Here is a 16,132-nt window from a genome sequence, read left to right as displayed (position 1 = left end):
AAAGTTCACCATAGGATAGGGGGTAATTTAACTAACATATATTCAAGGATTTTGTAAGCTTTTGAAAACATTTTTAATTTTGCGAATACCTTGAAGAGTTTGAGAGTTATGGCCAATTTACTAAGGAAGTTTTATAATTATTATAAATCATACGCACTAGAGTACCAAAAATTTTAATAATTTTTTTTATAACGTTCACCATAGGATAGAGAGTTTTTTAACTAAGTCATTCGGTTTGTAAACCTCGAAACAAAAACCCAAAAATTTGAGGAATCCTGAATGCATAGATATTCTAAATCGCATGATATTCAAGTGGATGTAGCAATGTTCCTCGAAAAACACCGTAGAGCAAAGATTAGTATATCCGTCTATGACGCCGAACGCCTGCTTTCGAATCCTGGCGAAATGTGTGAGAAATTATGCCATTTGAAAAAAAAACGGCAAAGAGGTGTCACACAGCAGCTCACCGTAAGATCTATTCTATAAAAAAGAGACTCCTTATCATTGAGATTTAACTTGAATGGGACAGCAGTCATTGATATACGAGAAGTTTTCCCCTGTCCTTAGTGGAATGTCCATGGCCAAATTTGCATTTGCAATGTCTGTCCTTCTTTCCATCTCTTTTTTAAACAAACAAAGCTATGTAATCCAAATTTTGCATAAATATTTCTCAATGAAATAGGACTGCTGGTATTGTGCCTAGGCCAAACCGTCATTCACCGATCGTCAGTTTATCAATAATTTAGATAACATAATTCACTTTAAAATTTTATGGAAAATTTCTAAGGAAAATTTAATTTTGATAAATAATGTTTAAATTGGTAACACTAATCATTCTCTACAACATTTAAAAAAAAAATATTTAAACTTCAATAAACTTTTTGAAATTTGCAAATATCTTGTATAGTTTACGAGTTATGGCAAACTTTTAGCAAACTTGATAATTATTATAAATTATACGATCTAGAGAACCAAAATGTAAAAAACTATTTTAAACCTTTTGACATAGGATATGGGATATATTAACTACGTTATTCGGTTTGTAAAATCATACTCCTTTTCCTATATACTTAAGAAAAGAATAAGAATGCATAGGCTAGGAAAATAACTTTTACCAAAATATTTTTTTTTTTTTTTATTTAAAAATATTTTTTTTTTTATTCTACGTTTTAAGGCTTTTTCTCTTCATAGCAAAAGCAATTTTTTTCCTTTTTCCTCTTTTTATTTTCTACAATTTTGTAAATTTCCGTAAACTTTTTAAAATTTGTAAATACATGGAATGATTTGAGAGTTATGGCCAAAATACTCAGAAAACTTCATAATTATTATAAATCATACGCACAAAAGTACCTAAACTTACAACACTTTCTTATATCTTCCTGTAATGGATTTGGGTGTACCAAAATATTTATTTCGTTTACGTTACCTTAAAATAAAATCCAAATTTCAAACACCACCCACAGTATAGATAATTTCAATCGCCAATACCTTTAAAGTGCATAACATCATGTCCGTCCGTCCTTGCATGAATTCTTCGACTATGGATTATATTATGTCAGTAAATGCAAATTTGCCCATGAATATTCCATTAAGGAACAGGGGCAAACTACTATGTCAGCAACTTAAGCAACAGAAGTTATCAATGTTCAATACGGTTAACACCGATAATTAAACTGATGTGATGTCAACAAACTATCATTACAGCTAAGCTAATCAGGATTAAAATTTTGTATTATCTTAGCGACATGTTGTGGAGTTTTACCAATAAAAAGGGTGAAGGAAGGATTTTAACGTTATCACCACTTCAAAATGCATTATATGAAGTGTAGTAATAGGAAAAAGTCAAGACAGAACTTTTAGAGTTACATTTTGGAATTAGTGAAGTCAATGACACAAAATTTTCTTTGAATTTCAACAAAAAAAAAAAAAATAACAGCCTTGTTATAACCAAAAAATTGGGGATAAACAATATTTGATGTTTAAATTTTCAAATTTAAACGCCTTTTCTCGCCATACCAAAAGCAATAATTTTGCAGTTTTCTTTTCAAAATAGTTTAGAATTTTGTACATTTTCGTACACATTTGGAAATTCATAAATATTTTGAATGGTTTGAGAGTTATAGCCTATTTATTAAGGAAACTTCATAATTATTATAAATCATACGCACTAGTGTACCAACATTTAAAATACTTTTTTTATGTCATACACCTAAGAATAAGAGTGGGGTAATAGCGTCATTCCCTTTCAAATATATCGAAATATGCACAGAAAGTTCGAAGACCAAATACAGTACAGATATTCTAAATCTTCATGACATTTTAAGTGGTTTTAGTAATAACCGCCTTTCTGTCCATGCATTTTCCAAATCCGTCTTGGACGATGTCAAGAAGTAGCAGCAGAAGTTTTCAATTCCAAATGCGATTAACGCTTCCTTGAGGCCAGCTCATTAGAAGGCTTATAATGTTTGGTGTTTTCTCGGTGACACTTATTGCACTTTTTCCGATTAAAATTGAGAAGAAAAGCTTTTATGGTTGGGGTAACAAAAAGTATTAATTGAACTCAAGCTGTAGTGAAAAGTCTAAGCAGATCTATAAAAGGAAAAATTTGCAATCAAGAAAATCGGTAACCATTTGCTGCCTTAAAACTCAAGAAAATATAAAAGACTTTGCACTTTTTAATCTTTGAGAAAAAAATTAAAAAAAAAATGGGAAAAAACAATTTTTTTATATTTTAAAGTTTTTTCTCTTCATATCAATTGTAAACTCTCTTTTGTTTTTATTACTGTATATTTTGGAAGCTTGTAAATTTTCGTAAACTTTTTGAAATTCATAAATATCTTGAGTGGTTTGCGAGTTATGGCCAATTTACTAAGGAAACTTCATAATCTTTATAAATCATACGCACTAGAGTACCAACATTTAAAATATTTTTTTTATGTTATACTCCAAAGAAGAAAGGGAAGATTGATCGTAATTCTCTTCAAAATATCTCGAAATATGCACCAAAATTTCGACGACCACACTCAGTACAGATATTCTTAATCGTGATGATAATCTGAGTGGTTTGGGTAATAACCGTCTTTCTGTCCCCGCATTTCCCAATTTAGTCTTCGACGATGCCAAGAAGTAACTGCAGAAGTGTTGTATTTACAATGCGTTTAACGCTTCCTTGAGGTCAGTTCATTAGCAGGCTTAAAAGGATTAATCTTTGGTGTTTCTTCAGTGACATTGCTTGCAGTTTTTCCTTTTAAAATTGAGAAGAAAAGCTTTTATGGTTGGGGTAACAAAAAGTATTAGATGAAGTCAAGCGGTAGTGAAAAGTCTAAACAGACCTATAGAAGGAAAAATTTGCAATCAAGGAAATCGGTAAACATTTGTTGCCTTAAAACTGAAGAAAATATAAAAGACTTTGCACTTTTTAGCCTTTGAGAAAAAAATCGGGAAAAAACAATTTTTTTTTATATTTTAAAGTTTTTTCTCTTCATATCAATTGTAAGCTCCCTTCAGTTTTCTTTACTGTATATTTTGGAATTTTGTAAACTTTCATAAACGTTTTGAAATTCTTGAGTATTTTGAATGGTTTGCGAGTTATGACCAATTTACTAAGGAAACTTCATAATTATTATAAATCATACGCACTAGAGTACCAATATTAAAATACTTTTTGTAGCCCCACACCATAGAGTAAGCGTATGGTGGTAATGTCACTCCCTTTAAAATATGTCAAAATATGCACCAAAATATCGAAGACCACAAAGATAACAGATATTCTTAAACGTCATGAGTTTGCTCCTGTTCCTTAGTGGAATGTTCATGGGCAAATATGGGATTTGCATGACATTCTTGTGATGTTCGCTTTTCTGTTCATGCATTTTCCGGCTTGGACGATGTCAAGAAGTAAAAACAGAAATTTAAATTCACAATATGTTTAAAGCATCTCATTAACGGGCTTAGGAGGATTAACATTTGGTGTTTTCTCAGTGGCTTTGCTCGCAATTTTACCAATAAAAAAGAGAAAGTTTATATGAAGCCAAGCATTAGTGAAACATTTAAACAGAAATTTAAAAGGGGAAAATTAGCAATTAATGAAGTTAGTGACCCTTCATTATCTTTAAACTCAAGAAAATAAAAACAAACTTTGCACTGTTATAACCTTGGAAAAAAAATTCCAAGAAAAAAAATCGAACAGAAATGAAAATATTGTTTCTTAATTTTTTAAATTTTTCTCTTCATACCAAAATAAACGTCTTATACTTTTCTTTTTTCTGCGCTTTGGAATTTTGTAAGCTCTCATTATCTTTTTGAATTTCACAAATATTTTGAATAGTTTTATAGTTATTGCCAATTTATTGAAGAAACTTCAATATTATAATAAATCATACGCACCAGAGTACCAAAATTTATAATAATTCTTGTATGCCCTACACCATCGGAAAAGGGTATACTAATTTCGCTGTTAGTATGAAAATAGGACTTGAATATGTCGTTTTGTTCAAGTTTAAGCGAATATACTCACCATAAGCAATAGGATATGCATGATCTCTATCAACATTTTAAGTGAAGTTTGCGATGTCCTTCTTCCGTCCTTGTATTTCCCAAGCAAACAAAAATACACAGTCACAAATTTGGCACAAATACTACTTGGTGCACAAGATCGGTTGTAACTGATAGAAAGCCAAATTAGGCATTATTTTGATGTATCTATCCTATAAAAAAATTAGCCGATTTTATCTCCCAAAAAAACCAATTTATCGATTTTGCTCCACTCCAACAGTTTCCAGGAGACCCCAGAGACATACCATTAAATACAAAAACTCTTAGTCGCCTATACTCCATTGCCTTAAAACTTGGGAAACAGTAAAGGACTAGCTCTTCCTTATTTCTAAAACAAAAATTTTATAGCAAAATTGTCAAAAATTTTAAATATATTTTTTTGTTTTTTAAATTTTAGGACATTTTTCTTGCTACCAACAGCAAAATCCTTCGGTTTTGTTTTGATATATCCATACCGAATTTTATAAGCTTTCATAAAATTTTTGAAATTCCTAAATATCTTAAATAGTTTATTAGTTATGGCCAATGTATTAAGAAAACATCATAATTATTATAAATCATACGCACTAGGGTATCGAATCTAAAAATTATCGTTTGAGCCTTCCACCAAGGAATATGGACATATTAACCTAGTCATGGCCTAGAGGCTATCATGTTCGCCTATGACACCGAACGCCTGGGTTTAAATCCCAGCCTAAACTTCAGAAAAAAATTTTAACCAGCATTAGTAAGGGAATAACCAATCCCTTACTAATGCTAGCTTCATTGTGTGAGGTATACTGCCATGAAAAAACTTCTCTACCAAGTGGTGTGGTTATGCGACATGCCATTCTGACTCAGCATAAAAAAGAAGGCCCTTTATCATTGAGCTTAAATTTTAATCGGACTTCTATCATTGATATGAGAGAAGTATCCCCTATTCCTTAATCGAATGTTCATGGGAAATATAATATTAAGAAACTTCGTCATCCCACTTTGAATTTTTGACCATAATTTCGAGAACACTATAGGGTATAGATTATCTTGATCACCTTAACATTTAGGAAGTCTTAGTAATGTCCGTTTACCCTACATTGATTTTCTAAATAAAATTTTGCACAAATATTTATTACTGAAATAGAGAAATTGGGAAAGGCAGTGAACCAAATCGGTCAATACTTAGATGTAACTACCATATAAAAAAATTTATAGATTTTCTTTTAACATACTTCCCATATAAAAGAATTTTCCAAATTTTACCCCTTCAGCCCCAATATATTTGGGAGCCATTGAGATAGAACTACGCTAGACCACATTAACGCTGATGTTAGCATGTGCGGCTATAACGCTGTGGATGCGAATCCTGGTGAGACCGTCAGCAAAAATATTCAGTGGTGGTTTACCCCTGCTAATACTGACGACATTTGTGAGGTACTGTACCATTAGGTATGGCAGCCATGTAAAAACTCCTCCCAAAAAGGAGATTAGCATTGCGGCACTCATTTCGGCCTCGGAGGCCGTCTCCTAAAAAGGAGCCCTCTTATCATTGAGCTTCAACTTGAATTCGACTGCACTCATTGATATGTGAGAAGATTGCCTCTATGGAATGTTTATATGCAAATTTGCATTTTGAGATAGAACTTTAAAATCAAAAATTAAGAGTAAATGATACTCCCTTGCCATTAAACGTTGGCAAGGAAAATCGCTTGTCTTCTTTAAAAATTTTGGCGAAGACTTTTTAGCATCCAATTTTTTTTTTTTTTTTTTTGATTCTCAATTTTAGGACCTTTTTTTTCGTCCAACCAAAAGCAAGTTCCTCGAATTTTCCTTTCATACATCTATATCGAATGTTATAAGCTTTCATAGCCTTTTTAAAATGCTTAAATATATTAAATAGTTATGGCCAATTTATTAAGAAAACGTCATAATTGTTGTAAATCATACGCACTACAGCACTAAAATACAAAATTCCATTTTTATGGATTTCTCTAGGTTAAGAAGATTTTTTTATCGTTCCCATTCCTTATAAAGCACCTGGAAATATTGACCGAACAACTTCACACTTTATATATATGCTTAAATACTAAGATAGGCAAAGTAGAAAAGTCCGTCCGTCTAAAATTTTTCAAAAATATTTTTTTCCAACTTCCTTTTTTAACAAACCTTTGGTGTTTTCGCCTTTCTTTATTTTATTTTCTCCTTTTCTTAGTTTAAATGTCCTTTTTTCATCCAATCAAAGCGATTTCCTTTAAAATTCTCTGATATATCTATATCAAATTTTCTAAGCCTTCATAAACTGTTTAAAATTCCCCATTTCCGTAAATAGTTTAATAGATATGGCCAATTTATCAAGAAAACATCATAATTATTATAAATCATACGCACTAGAGTACTAAAATTAAAAATTCGATTTTTATTGCTTTCGCCATGCTATGGTCCTTTTTTATCATTCCCCTTGCGTTTGCAGTAGCTTGAAATATTGATCCAGGAACCATAAACGTCTAAATATGCTTGAATGCCAAAATATGCATAGTAGAAATGTCCGCCCGTCTGAAAAATTTTACAAATATTTTTTTAACTTTTTTAAATTTCAAATTTTTTTTTTAAAACCTTTGACGTTTTTCCCTTTCTTTCATTACCACATTTCATAAGCCTTCGTAAACTTTTTAGAATTCCTAAATATCTTAAATATTTTAATAGTTACGGCCAATTTATTAAGAAAACAACATAATTATTATAAATCATACGCACTAATGTACAAAAATTTAAAATTCCGTTTTTATTGCTTTCGCCAGGCTATGGTCCTTTTTTATCGTTCCCATTGCTTTCATAGCAACAGCAAGTATTGATTCAAAAACTTACAAGTTTTACGTAGGCTTGAATGCCAAGATAAGCATAGTAGAAATGTCCGTCCGTCTGAAATTTTTCAAAAATATTTTTTTAAATGTTATCAATTTCAACTTTCTTAAAAGCTTTGACGTTTTTCCTTTTCATTCTTTTAACAAGCCTTTATAAACTTTTTAAAATTTCTAAATATCTTAAATAGTTTAAAAGTTATGGTCATTTTATTAGAAAACTTCATAATACGCACTAGAGTACAAAAATTAAAAAATCCGTTTTTATAGCTTTCTCCAGGTTTAGGGGCTTTTTGTTATCGTTCCCAATGCTTTCATAGCACCTCGAAATATTGATCTACAAACCCAAAAGGTTTATATAAGCTCGGATGCCAGGATATCCAAAGTAAAAACGCCCGTCCGTCTGAAATTTTTCAAAAATATTTTTTAAAATGTTATCAATTTCAACATTTTTAAAACCTTTGTCGTTTTTTCTTTTCATTCCTTTCATAAGCCTTCATAAACTTTTTAAAATTTTTAAATTTCTTACATAGTTTAAAAGTTATGGTCATTTTATTAGAAAACATCATAATTATTATGAATCATACGCACTAGAGTACAAAAAATAAAAATTGCTATTTTATAGCTTCTTCCAGGTTTAGGGGCTTTTTTATCCTTCCCAATGCTCTCATAGCACCTCGGAATATTGATCTAACAACCCAAAAGGTTTATATAGGCTTGGATGCCAAGATGTGCAAAGTAAAAACGTCCGTCCGTCTGAGGTTTTTCAAAAGTGTTTTTTAAAATCTCATAAATTTCCATTTTTTTTTAAAACCTCTGCCTATTTTTAGGGCATTTGTTCATCCTACTAAAGGCAAAGTCCTTGAATTTCCCTTTCATATATCAATATCAAGTTTCATGAGCCCTCATAAGCTTTTTAAAATTCCTTAATATTTAAATTATTTTAAAAGTTAGGGCCAATTTATTAAGAAAACGTCATAATTATTATAAATCATACGCACTAGAGTACTAAAATTAAAAAATCCATTTTTATAGCTTTCTCCAGGTTAAGGGACTCTTTTATCATCCCCATTGCTTTTGTAGCACCTCGAAAATAGGCCCAAGTAACTAAAAAGTGCATATATGCTTGAATGCCATGATATGCAAAGTAGGAATGTCCGTCCTTCTGCAGATTTTCAAAAAATATTTTTTTTTTTAATTTTATCAATTTCTCTATTTTTAACAAACCCTTGACGTTTTCCCCTTTCTTTATTTCTTTCATTACAGACACCATCATTGGCATACGCTCCAATGCCAATACAATGACCATGTGTCCTTCATCGGTGGCCTCATATCATCATCAGGGTGTTCATCATGCGGGGGCGTACATTAGTAGTACTGCATCACAAATGTTACCACCTGGTGCCACCATTGTATCCATAAGTGGCCTAACAAATGTACCACCTCCCCCCTCCTCCATAGTAGCCATGGTTCCGGCAGTGGCTCTATCATCATGTAATTATACAATGGCACCACCGGCAACAATAGTCACTACCACCTCAGTGACCACACAAACACCGAAGACACAGAAACGTGTTACCATCATGGAACCCACCACACATACCTTTGATCCAATGTTGCCCACCATGGTGGCAGTCATGCAGGGTACCAATAGCACATCCGTGTCAGCTGTCAACTCAGCAGCAGCAACCACTAATTCAATAGCAGCGACTACAGGTTGCCAAACTGCAACTCCCATACCCATAATAAATGTTAATAATAGCGCCAGCAGCGCCAGTGAAGATAATAAAAAGTCTGGCAACACTAATAAAGACGAAGAAGAAGAAGAGGAAAATGCTGGAGCCATGTTGGATCGTATAACTCATGATTTAAACTATCTGCTAAATGGTGCTGAAGATGATGATCCAATACCACCGCCTCCAAGACCACCCACAAGCTCCATACCCCAAACGAATGAGGGTTCAACTGCCGAGGTGATCTTTAGCAAAAAGGATGAGCTGTAGTCCTAAGTAAACAACAACAACAACAAGGGTAACAACAAACTTTAAAACAAGAAAAAAACGAATCTCTCAATAAATAAACACACACTGAAGACAGGGTTAGTTAGGTGTATAGTTAGTTATATTATTTAAAAATAAAAGGTTGTTAAGTGTACATATATAGAGCCATAAGTTTAATTAAAAAAGTACATAAATTTATTTAAAAGTATTCAAAATTAGTTAAAGAAGTTACAAATTCCAATTGCAAGACATTATATGACATAACTCTCAAAACCAAATCAAAAAAAAAAAAATCCAAACCAAATTCAATTAAGTTTACGGGGAATATCAGAAAAACATGATCATTGCTAATCAAAAATGATAGTTCTTAATAATTACAAAAAAACAAAATACAAATAACATCCTAAATTAAAATTTATACATAAGATAAAAATTATTTAGTATTGCATAAAAATCAAAAGAATGCAAGAGGCAGCTAATTTTGTTCAAATTTCTCATATATTGCAGATCATTTATTTGCCAACGGCCAAACAAATGAAACTAATTTTCGGTTAAATAAGTGGAAATTATTTCGAAATTGAAAAATAAACATTTGAATAAAAACAAGTAAAAGCGTCCTAAGTCCGGCCGGGCCGAATCTTATATACCCTCCACCATGGATCGCATTTGTCGAGTTCTTTTCCCGGCATCTTTTCTTAGGCAAAAAAAGGATAAAAGACGAGATTTCAAGATCCCAGATTGGTTTATATGGCAGCTATATCAAGCTATGAACCGATTTAAACCTTATTTGGCACAGTTGTTGTCATAATAAAATACTTCATACAAAATTTCAGCCAAATCCGATAGGAATTGCGCCCTCTAGAAGCTCAAGAAGTCAAGTCCCCAGATCGGTTTATATGACAGCTATATGAGGTTATTGACCGATTTGAACCATAACTGGCACAGTTGTTGGATATCATAACCAAATACTTCGTGCAAAATTTCATTCCAATCGGATAAGAATTCCGCCCTCTAGAGACTCAAGAAGTCAAGACCCAAGATCAGTTTATATGCAGCTATATCAGGTTATTTACCGATTTTGACCGTACTTGACACAGTTATTGAAAGTCACAACAGAACACTACGTGCAAAATTTCAGCCAAATCGGACATAAAATGTTGCTTGTTAAGGCTCAAGAAGGGAGGGACCGCGCACCCAATGACTTCCAACAACTGTGCTAAATTAGGTTCAAATTGGTCAATAACCTGATATAGCTGCATATAAATCGATCTTGAATCTTGACTTTTTGAGCCACTAGAGGGCGCAATTCTTATCCGATTTGACTGAAATTTGACATGACGTATTTCGTTATGACTTCCAACGACTGTGCTGAGTATGGTTCAAATCGATCCCTAATCTGATATAGCTACCATATATACCGATCTGGGGTCATGATTTCTTAAGCCCCTAGAGGGCGCAATTCCAATTCGAATTGGCAAAAATTTGGTATTTCATGTTTCGTTAGGACTTCCAACAACTGTGCTAAGTATGATTCAAATCGGTGCATAACCTGATGTAGCTGCCTAGAGGGCGTAATTCTTAATCGATTCGGCTGATATTTTGTACAGCGACTTCTCCCACGACCGTCAAGGTACATGTCAAATATAGTCTAAATCGGTCATTAGCCTGATACAGCTCCCATATGGGGAGCGATATAGAACCGATATCCTTATTTTACTTCATGAGCCCCTAGAATTCTTATTCGAATTGGCTGAAATTTTACACAATGACTTCTACTTACTTTACTTTACTTACTTTAATTGGCTATGACAGAATATATGTTCCACTAGCCGAACGTAGAAAAGCGTTTCAAGCGCCTCGATCTTCTGCGCTCATTCTAAAATATCTGACACCAAATTTCGGGGTGTCTCCCACAACTTGATCTCTCCATCGGGCTTTTGGTCTTCTCGGTTTGCGTGTACCACCGTGTTTGCCTTCAAAAGACTTCTTTGCTGGAGCTTCTTCATCCAACAGCCGTTGTATTTTGATGCGTGTAACTATGCTATCGTCGTCATACAGCTCGTGGTTCATATGTCGCCTATATTCTCCTTTAACGCAAACTGGTCCATATATTTTTCGAAGAATCTTTCTCTCAAATACTCCAAGCACTGCCTCATCTGCTTTCACAAGTACCCATGCTTCAGAACCATATAACAACACGGGTAGTATCAGTGTCTTGTATAGTGTAATCTTCGTCTGTCGAGAGGTGGCCTTGTTTCTAAACTGCTTACTTAGTCCAAAGTAGCAATTGTTTGCCAGTATCATTCTTCGCTTAATCTCAAAACTGGTGTCATTCGTTTCGGTTATGGCGGTGCCGAGGTAGATAAAGTTAGTGACTCTCTCAAAGTTGTGATTCCCAACTTTCTCCATTTTCTTTATCTGCTCGGTTGTGCAAGGCTTTTTGGGAGTTGAAAGCATCCATTTCGTCTTATCTCCATTTACTGCCAAACCCATTTTGACTGACTCTCTTTCGATTCTTTCAAAGGCTGCAGTTACTACTTCCGGTGATCGACCTATGTGTTCGAGTAGCATGTGTTCTCTTGTGATTAGCGTGCCATATCTATTCACATCTGCATCTCGTATAATCTTCTCCAGTAGAATGTTAAAGAGATCACACGATACCTCGTTTGGTATTAAATGATTCGGAGAGATTCTTTCCTATTCTTACTGAGGAACGCGTATCAGCCAGAGTCCTCCTGCAAAGTCTTATTGGAATTTTGCACGGATACCAAACTCAGACAGGACTTGAAATACCTTTAAACGTAAAAGAGTATCGAAGGTGGCTTTGTAGTCAACAAAGAGATTGTATGTGTTGATTTGTCCTTCTCTTTTCTAGGATTTGGCGCAGTGTGAATATCTGGTCTAGGGTGGATTTACCAGGTCTAAAGCCGCATTGATAGCGCCCAATTATCTCATTGACTTTAGGTTTTAATCTTTCACACAGTACGCTCGAGAGTATCTTGTATGCGATGGGGAGGAGACCTATTCCTCTGTAGTATGCGGGACATAGTATGCTCGGGTTCCAATCATAGGGTATGCGTTCTTCTAGCCATTCTACGCCTTAGCAGTTCAATAGTTCAGCGGGTAACCCGTTGGCTCCTGCTGCCTTGTGGTTCTTTAGTCGGGTCACTGCTACTTGAACCTCATTCTGACTAGGAGGTACACATTCTATACCATCATCAGGGATTGGTTCTGCGGTATCCTCTTCGCCAACAACATTGGACACTAGCACTAGTTGGGTAAAATGTTCTTTCCATATCCTCAGCATGTTATCTGTGTCAGTTACCAGGTTTCCTTCTTTGTCTCTGCAGGAGGATGTGCCTGCACCAAAGCCATCGGTTTTCATGACTTCTCTATGGTCTCCAATATTTAATTCAATTATTTTCTGAATCGGACCACAACCTCTTTTATATTAAATTTTTTTATTTATTTTTATACCCACCACCGACGGATGGGGGTATATTCATTGTATCATTCCGTTTGCAACACATGGAAATATCCATTTCCGACCCTATAAAGTATATATATTCTTGATCAGCGTAAAAATCTAGACGATCTAGACATGTCCGTCCGTCTGTCTGTTGAAATCAAGCTACAGTCTTCAAAAATAGAGATATTGAGCTGAAACTTTGCACAGATTCTTTTTTTCTCCATAAGCAGGTTAAGTTCGAAGATGGGCTGTATCGGACTATATCTTGATATAGCCCCCATATAGACCGATCCGCCGATTTAGGGTCTTAGGCCAATAAAAGCCACATTTATTATCCGATTTTGCTGAAATTTGGGATAGTGAGTTGTGTTAGGCCCTTCGACATCCTCCGTCAATTTGGCCCAGATCTGTTAAGATTTGGATATAGCTGCCATATAGACCGATCCTCCGATTTATGGTCTTAGGCCCATAAAAGCCACGTTTATTATATGATTTTGCTGAAATTTGGGACAGTGAGTTGTCTTAGGCCCTTTGACATCTTTCTTCAATTTGGGTTAGATCGGTTCAGATTTGGATATAGCTGCCATATAGACCGATCCTCCAATTTAGGGTCTTAGGCCCATAAAAGTCACATTTATTTTCCAATCTTGCTGAAATTTGGGACAGTGAGTTGTGTTAGACCCTTCAACGTCCTTCGTCAATTTGACCCAGATCAGTTCAGATTTGGATATAGCTGCCATATAGACCGATCCTCAGATTTAGGGTCTTAGGCCCATAAAAGCCACATTTTATATCCGATTTGGATGAAATTTGGCACAGTGAGTTGTGTTAGGCCCTTCAACATTCTTCGTCAATTTGGACTAGATCGGTCCAGATTTGGATATAGCTGCCATATAGAGCGATCCTCCGATTTATGGTCTTAGGCCCATAAAAGCCACATTTATTATCCGATTTTGCTGAAATTTGGGACGGTGAGTTGCGTTAGGCCCTTCGACATCCTTCGTCAATTTGGTCCAGATCGGTCTTAATTTGGATATAGCTGCCATATAGACCGATCCTCCGATTTATGGTCTTAGGCCCATAAAAGCCACATTTATTATCCGATTTTGGTGAAATTTGGGACAGTGATTTGCCTTAGGCCCTTCGACATCTTTCTTCTATTTGGCCCTGATCGGTTCAGATTTCGATATAGCTGCCATATAGACCGATCTCTCGATTTAAGGTTTTGGGCTCATGAAAACGCATTTATTGTCCGGAGTCGCCGAAATTTGGGACAATGACTTGTGTTGGGCCCTTCGATATTTGTCTTCAATTTGGCTCAGATCGGTCCAGATTTGGATATAGCTGCCATATAGACCGATCTCTCGGTTGAACAATAACATGTATTTATAAGCATTTGGTCTAAATCGGATGATATCTATAGAGCTGCTATGGGGCATAAGGTATGCATTTTTCACTGGATTTTGACGAAATGTGGTTCACATATATACCCGAGGTGGTGGGTATCCAAAGTTCGGCCCGGCCGAACTTAACGCCTTCTTACTTGTTTTAGAATATTTTTCAAATATTTTCAATATTTTTTACACTCCAAAAATATAATGGCCTATATTTCCACCACATTTAAATAAATTTTTAAGTTTCTATACCATTGGCCTGTAACTCCTACTACTAATTTAGATAATTTAGATATATAAGTGTAAATATTTAAAAACCGAAAATAAAAATATGTGTGGTATCAATCAAAATTAAAAATTTTTAAATTAAGCAAGCAATGCTCATAATTATAACCAACCAATTATGACATTGGCATTGTAAATAATATATAAAAAAAAAACGAGCATTCAACAAAACCCAAGTTTTCCAATTAAACAAAGAAGATGAAAAACCAAACTCAAACTAACTTACAAATGAATTTATTTAAAATTTAGATAAGCAACTAAAGAAAGGAGAGAAAAATAACAAAAACCAAAAATTCAACAGTAAATCAAATAAATTTAAATTTAAGTCATGAACTAGCAAACATATGTACATATACAAACATATATACATACTCATACATACATACTCACACATAGATATATTTTTAAGTATAAATAAATTAAAGGCTAATAAATTTAAACAAATACACATAATTAATATTCCTAAAATAAATATTAAAATAAATTAATTTGAAAAAAAAAAACACACACACACACTAGCAACAATAATTTTTAATTGTATATTCCATTTACATACAAATGAAATAATTACAAAAAAAAAATAAGAAAAAAATCCAAACGAAATTCTCTCATGAACCATATGGAAAAAAACCCAACATTAATGAAAATCAAACAGTTTTGAAATATGTATCTATGTATTAAATAAAAAAAGGTCGACATAAAACAAACAGAATCTCTCATACTATAAAAAAAACATAAACCTAAAACAGGAAAAAAAACTAAAATTTAACTTGAAATAAAACCAATTTTCAACAAAAAAAATCTTTAAATGCATTTTTTCCTTAAAATATATGAAGGCTAAGGTTAGAGATAGGTAAGTTCTTTGTAAGAAGGGTTAAGGGGAGTTATTCAACTTGAAATGACACATGAGACAGTATTCAAATGAGATGATTTTGTAAAAATGCCACTCTATTCTACATAAAACTCGTAGTAAATTTTACAACCGATGGGGTTGATATGGCACTTTAATAAGAAGCCCCTTTGGGAGTAAATTACGAATCTAACAGCGAAATTTGGAAATTTGGTAGCTAAAGATAGTTTCATCATCAAAATCCCAATAAGCGATAATCCCATAACAGACAATCAGTTGCTTACTTTAAGTATTTAAGGATACATAACATTTTATGGGATTTTATGGTTCTTCTTATTTTTTAATAAGCAAACTTAATTCTAAACATATTACAGGCTTCACACTTCAAAACTTCACTACATGTCCCATGAAGTAGGTGGCATCTCTGTTACGTATGGCAAAGTAGAATGGATGATCGGCACGGAAGAATTTTTGCCGTGTATCAATTGAGTTACTGATGACAATTGGTTTGGTGGCTGAAACCAGAAAGAAAGAAAGAAACATGGATAATTAATGAATAAATAAGGTTGAGAGTCATAATAGAACACAATATGCCAAATTTCACCCAAATCGGACAAAAATTGCTGCTTCGAGGGGCTAAGGAAGTCAAATCGGGAGATTGGTTTATATGGGAGCTATATCAGGTTACAGACCGATTTGGACCGTACTTAGCTCCGTTGTTGGAAGTCATAACAAAACATCTCATG

At 33.8% G+C, this 16,132-nt stretch overlaps 2 protein-coding genes across 2 annotated transcripts in view; one reads left to right on the top strand and one right to left on the bottom strand.

Moving 5' to 3' along the window:
• The window catches only part of LOC106092019 (uncharacterized), a 471,923-nt gene extending 457,110 nt beyond the window's left edge, over window positions 1-14,813 (top strand). Inside the window, exon 19 of the mRNA XM_059365737.1 lies at window positions 8,655-14,813. Coding sequence (XP_059221720.1) covers window positions 8,655-9,391 — 737 coding nt within the window. The 3' untranslated portion in view covers window positions 9,392-14,813. The remainder of the gene's footprint in view (window positions 1-8,654) is intronic.
• Window positions 14,755-16,132, bottom strand: part of LOC106085960 (serine protease inhibitor 42Dd) — a 14,567-nt gene continuing 13,189 nt past the window's right edge. Inside the window, exon 4 of the mRNA XM_013250448.2 lies at window positions 14,755-15,901. Coding sequence (XP_013105902.2) covers window positions 15,771-15,901 — 131 coding nt within the window. The 3' untranslated portion in view covers window positions 14,755-15,770. The remainder of the gene's footprint in view (window positions 15,902-16,132) is intronic.

Source organism: Stomoxys calcitrans, chromosome 3 (assembly GCF_963082655.1).
Source record: "Stomoxys calcitrans chromosome 3, idStoCalc2.1, whole genome shotgun sequence".
Lineage (NCBI taxonomy): Eukaryota > Metazoa > Arthropoda > Insecta > Diptera > Muscidae > Stomoxys > Stomoxys calcitrans.
This window is presented reverse-complemented; position numbering and strand designations above follow the sequence as displayed.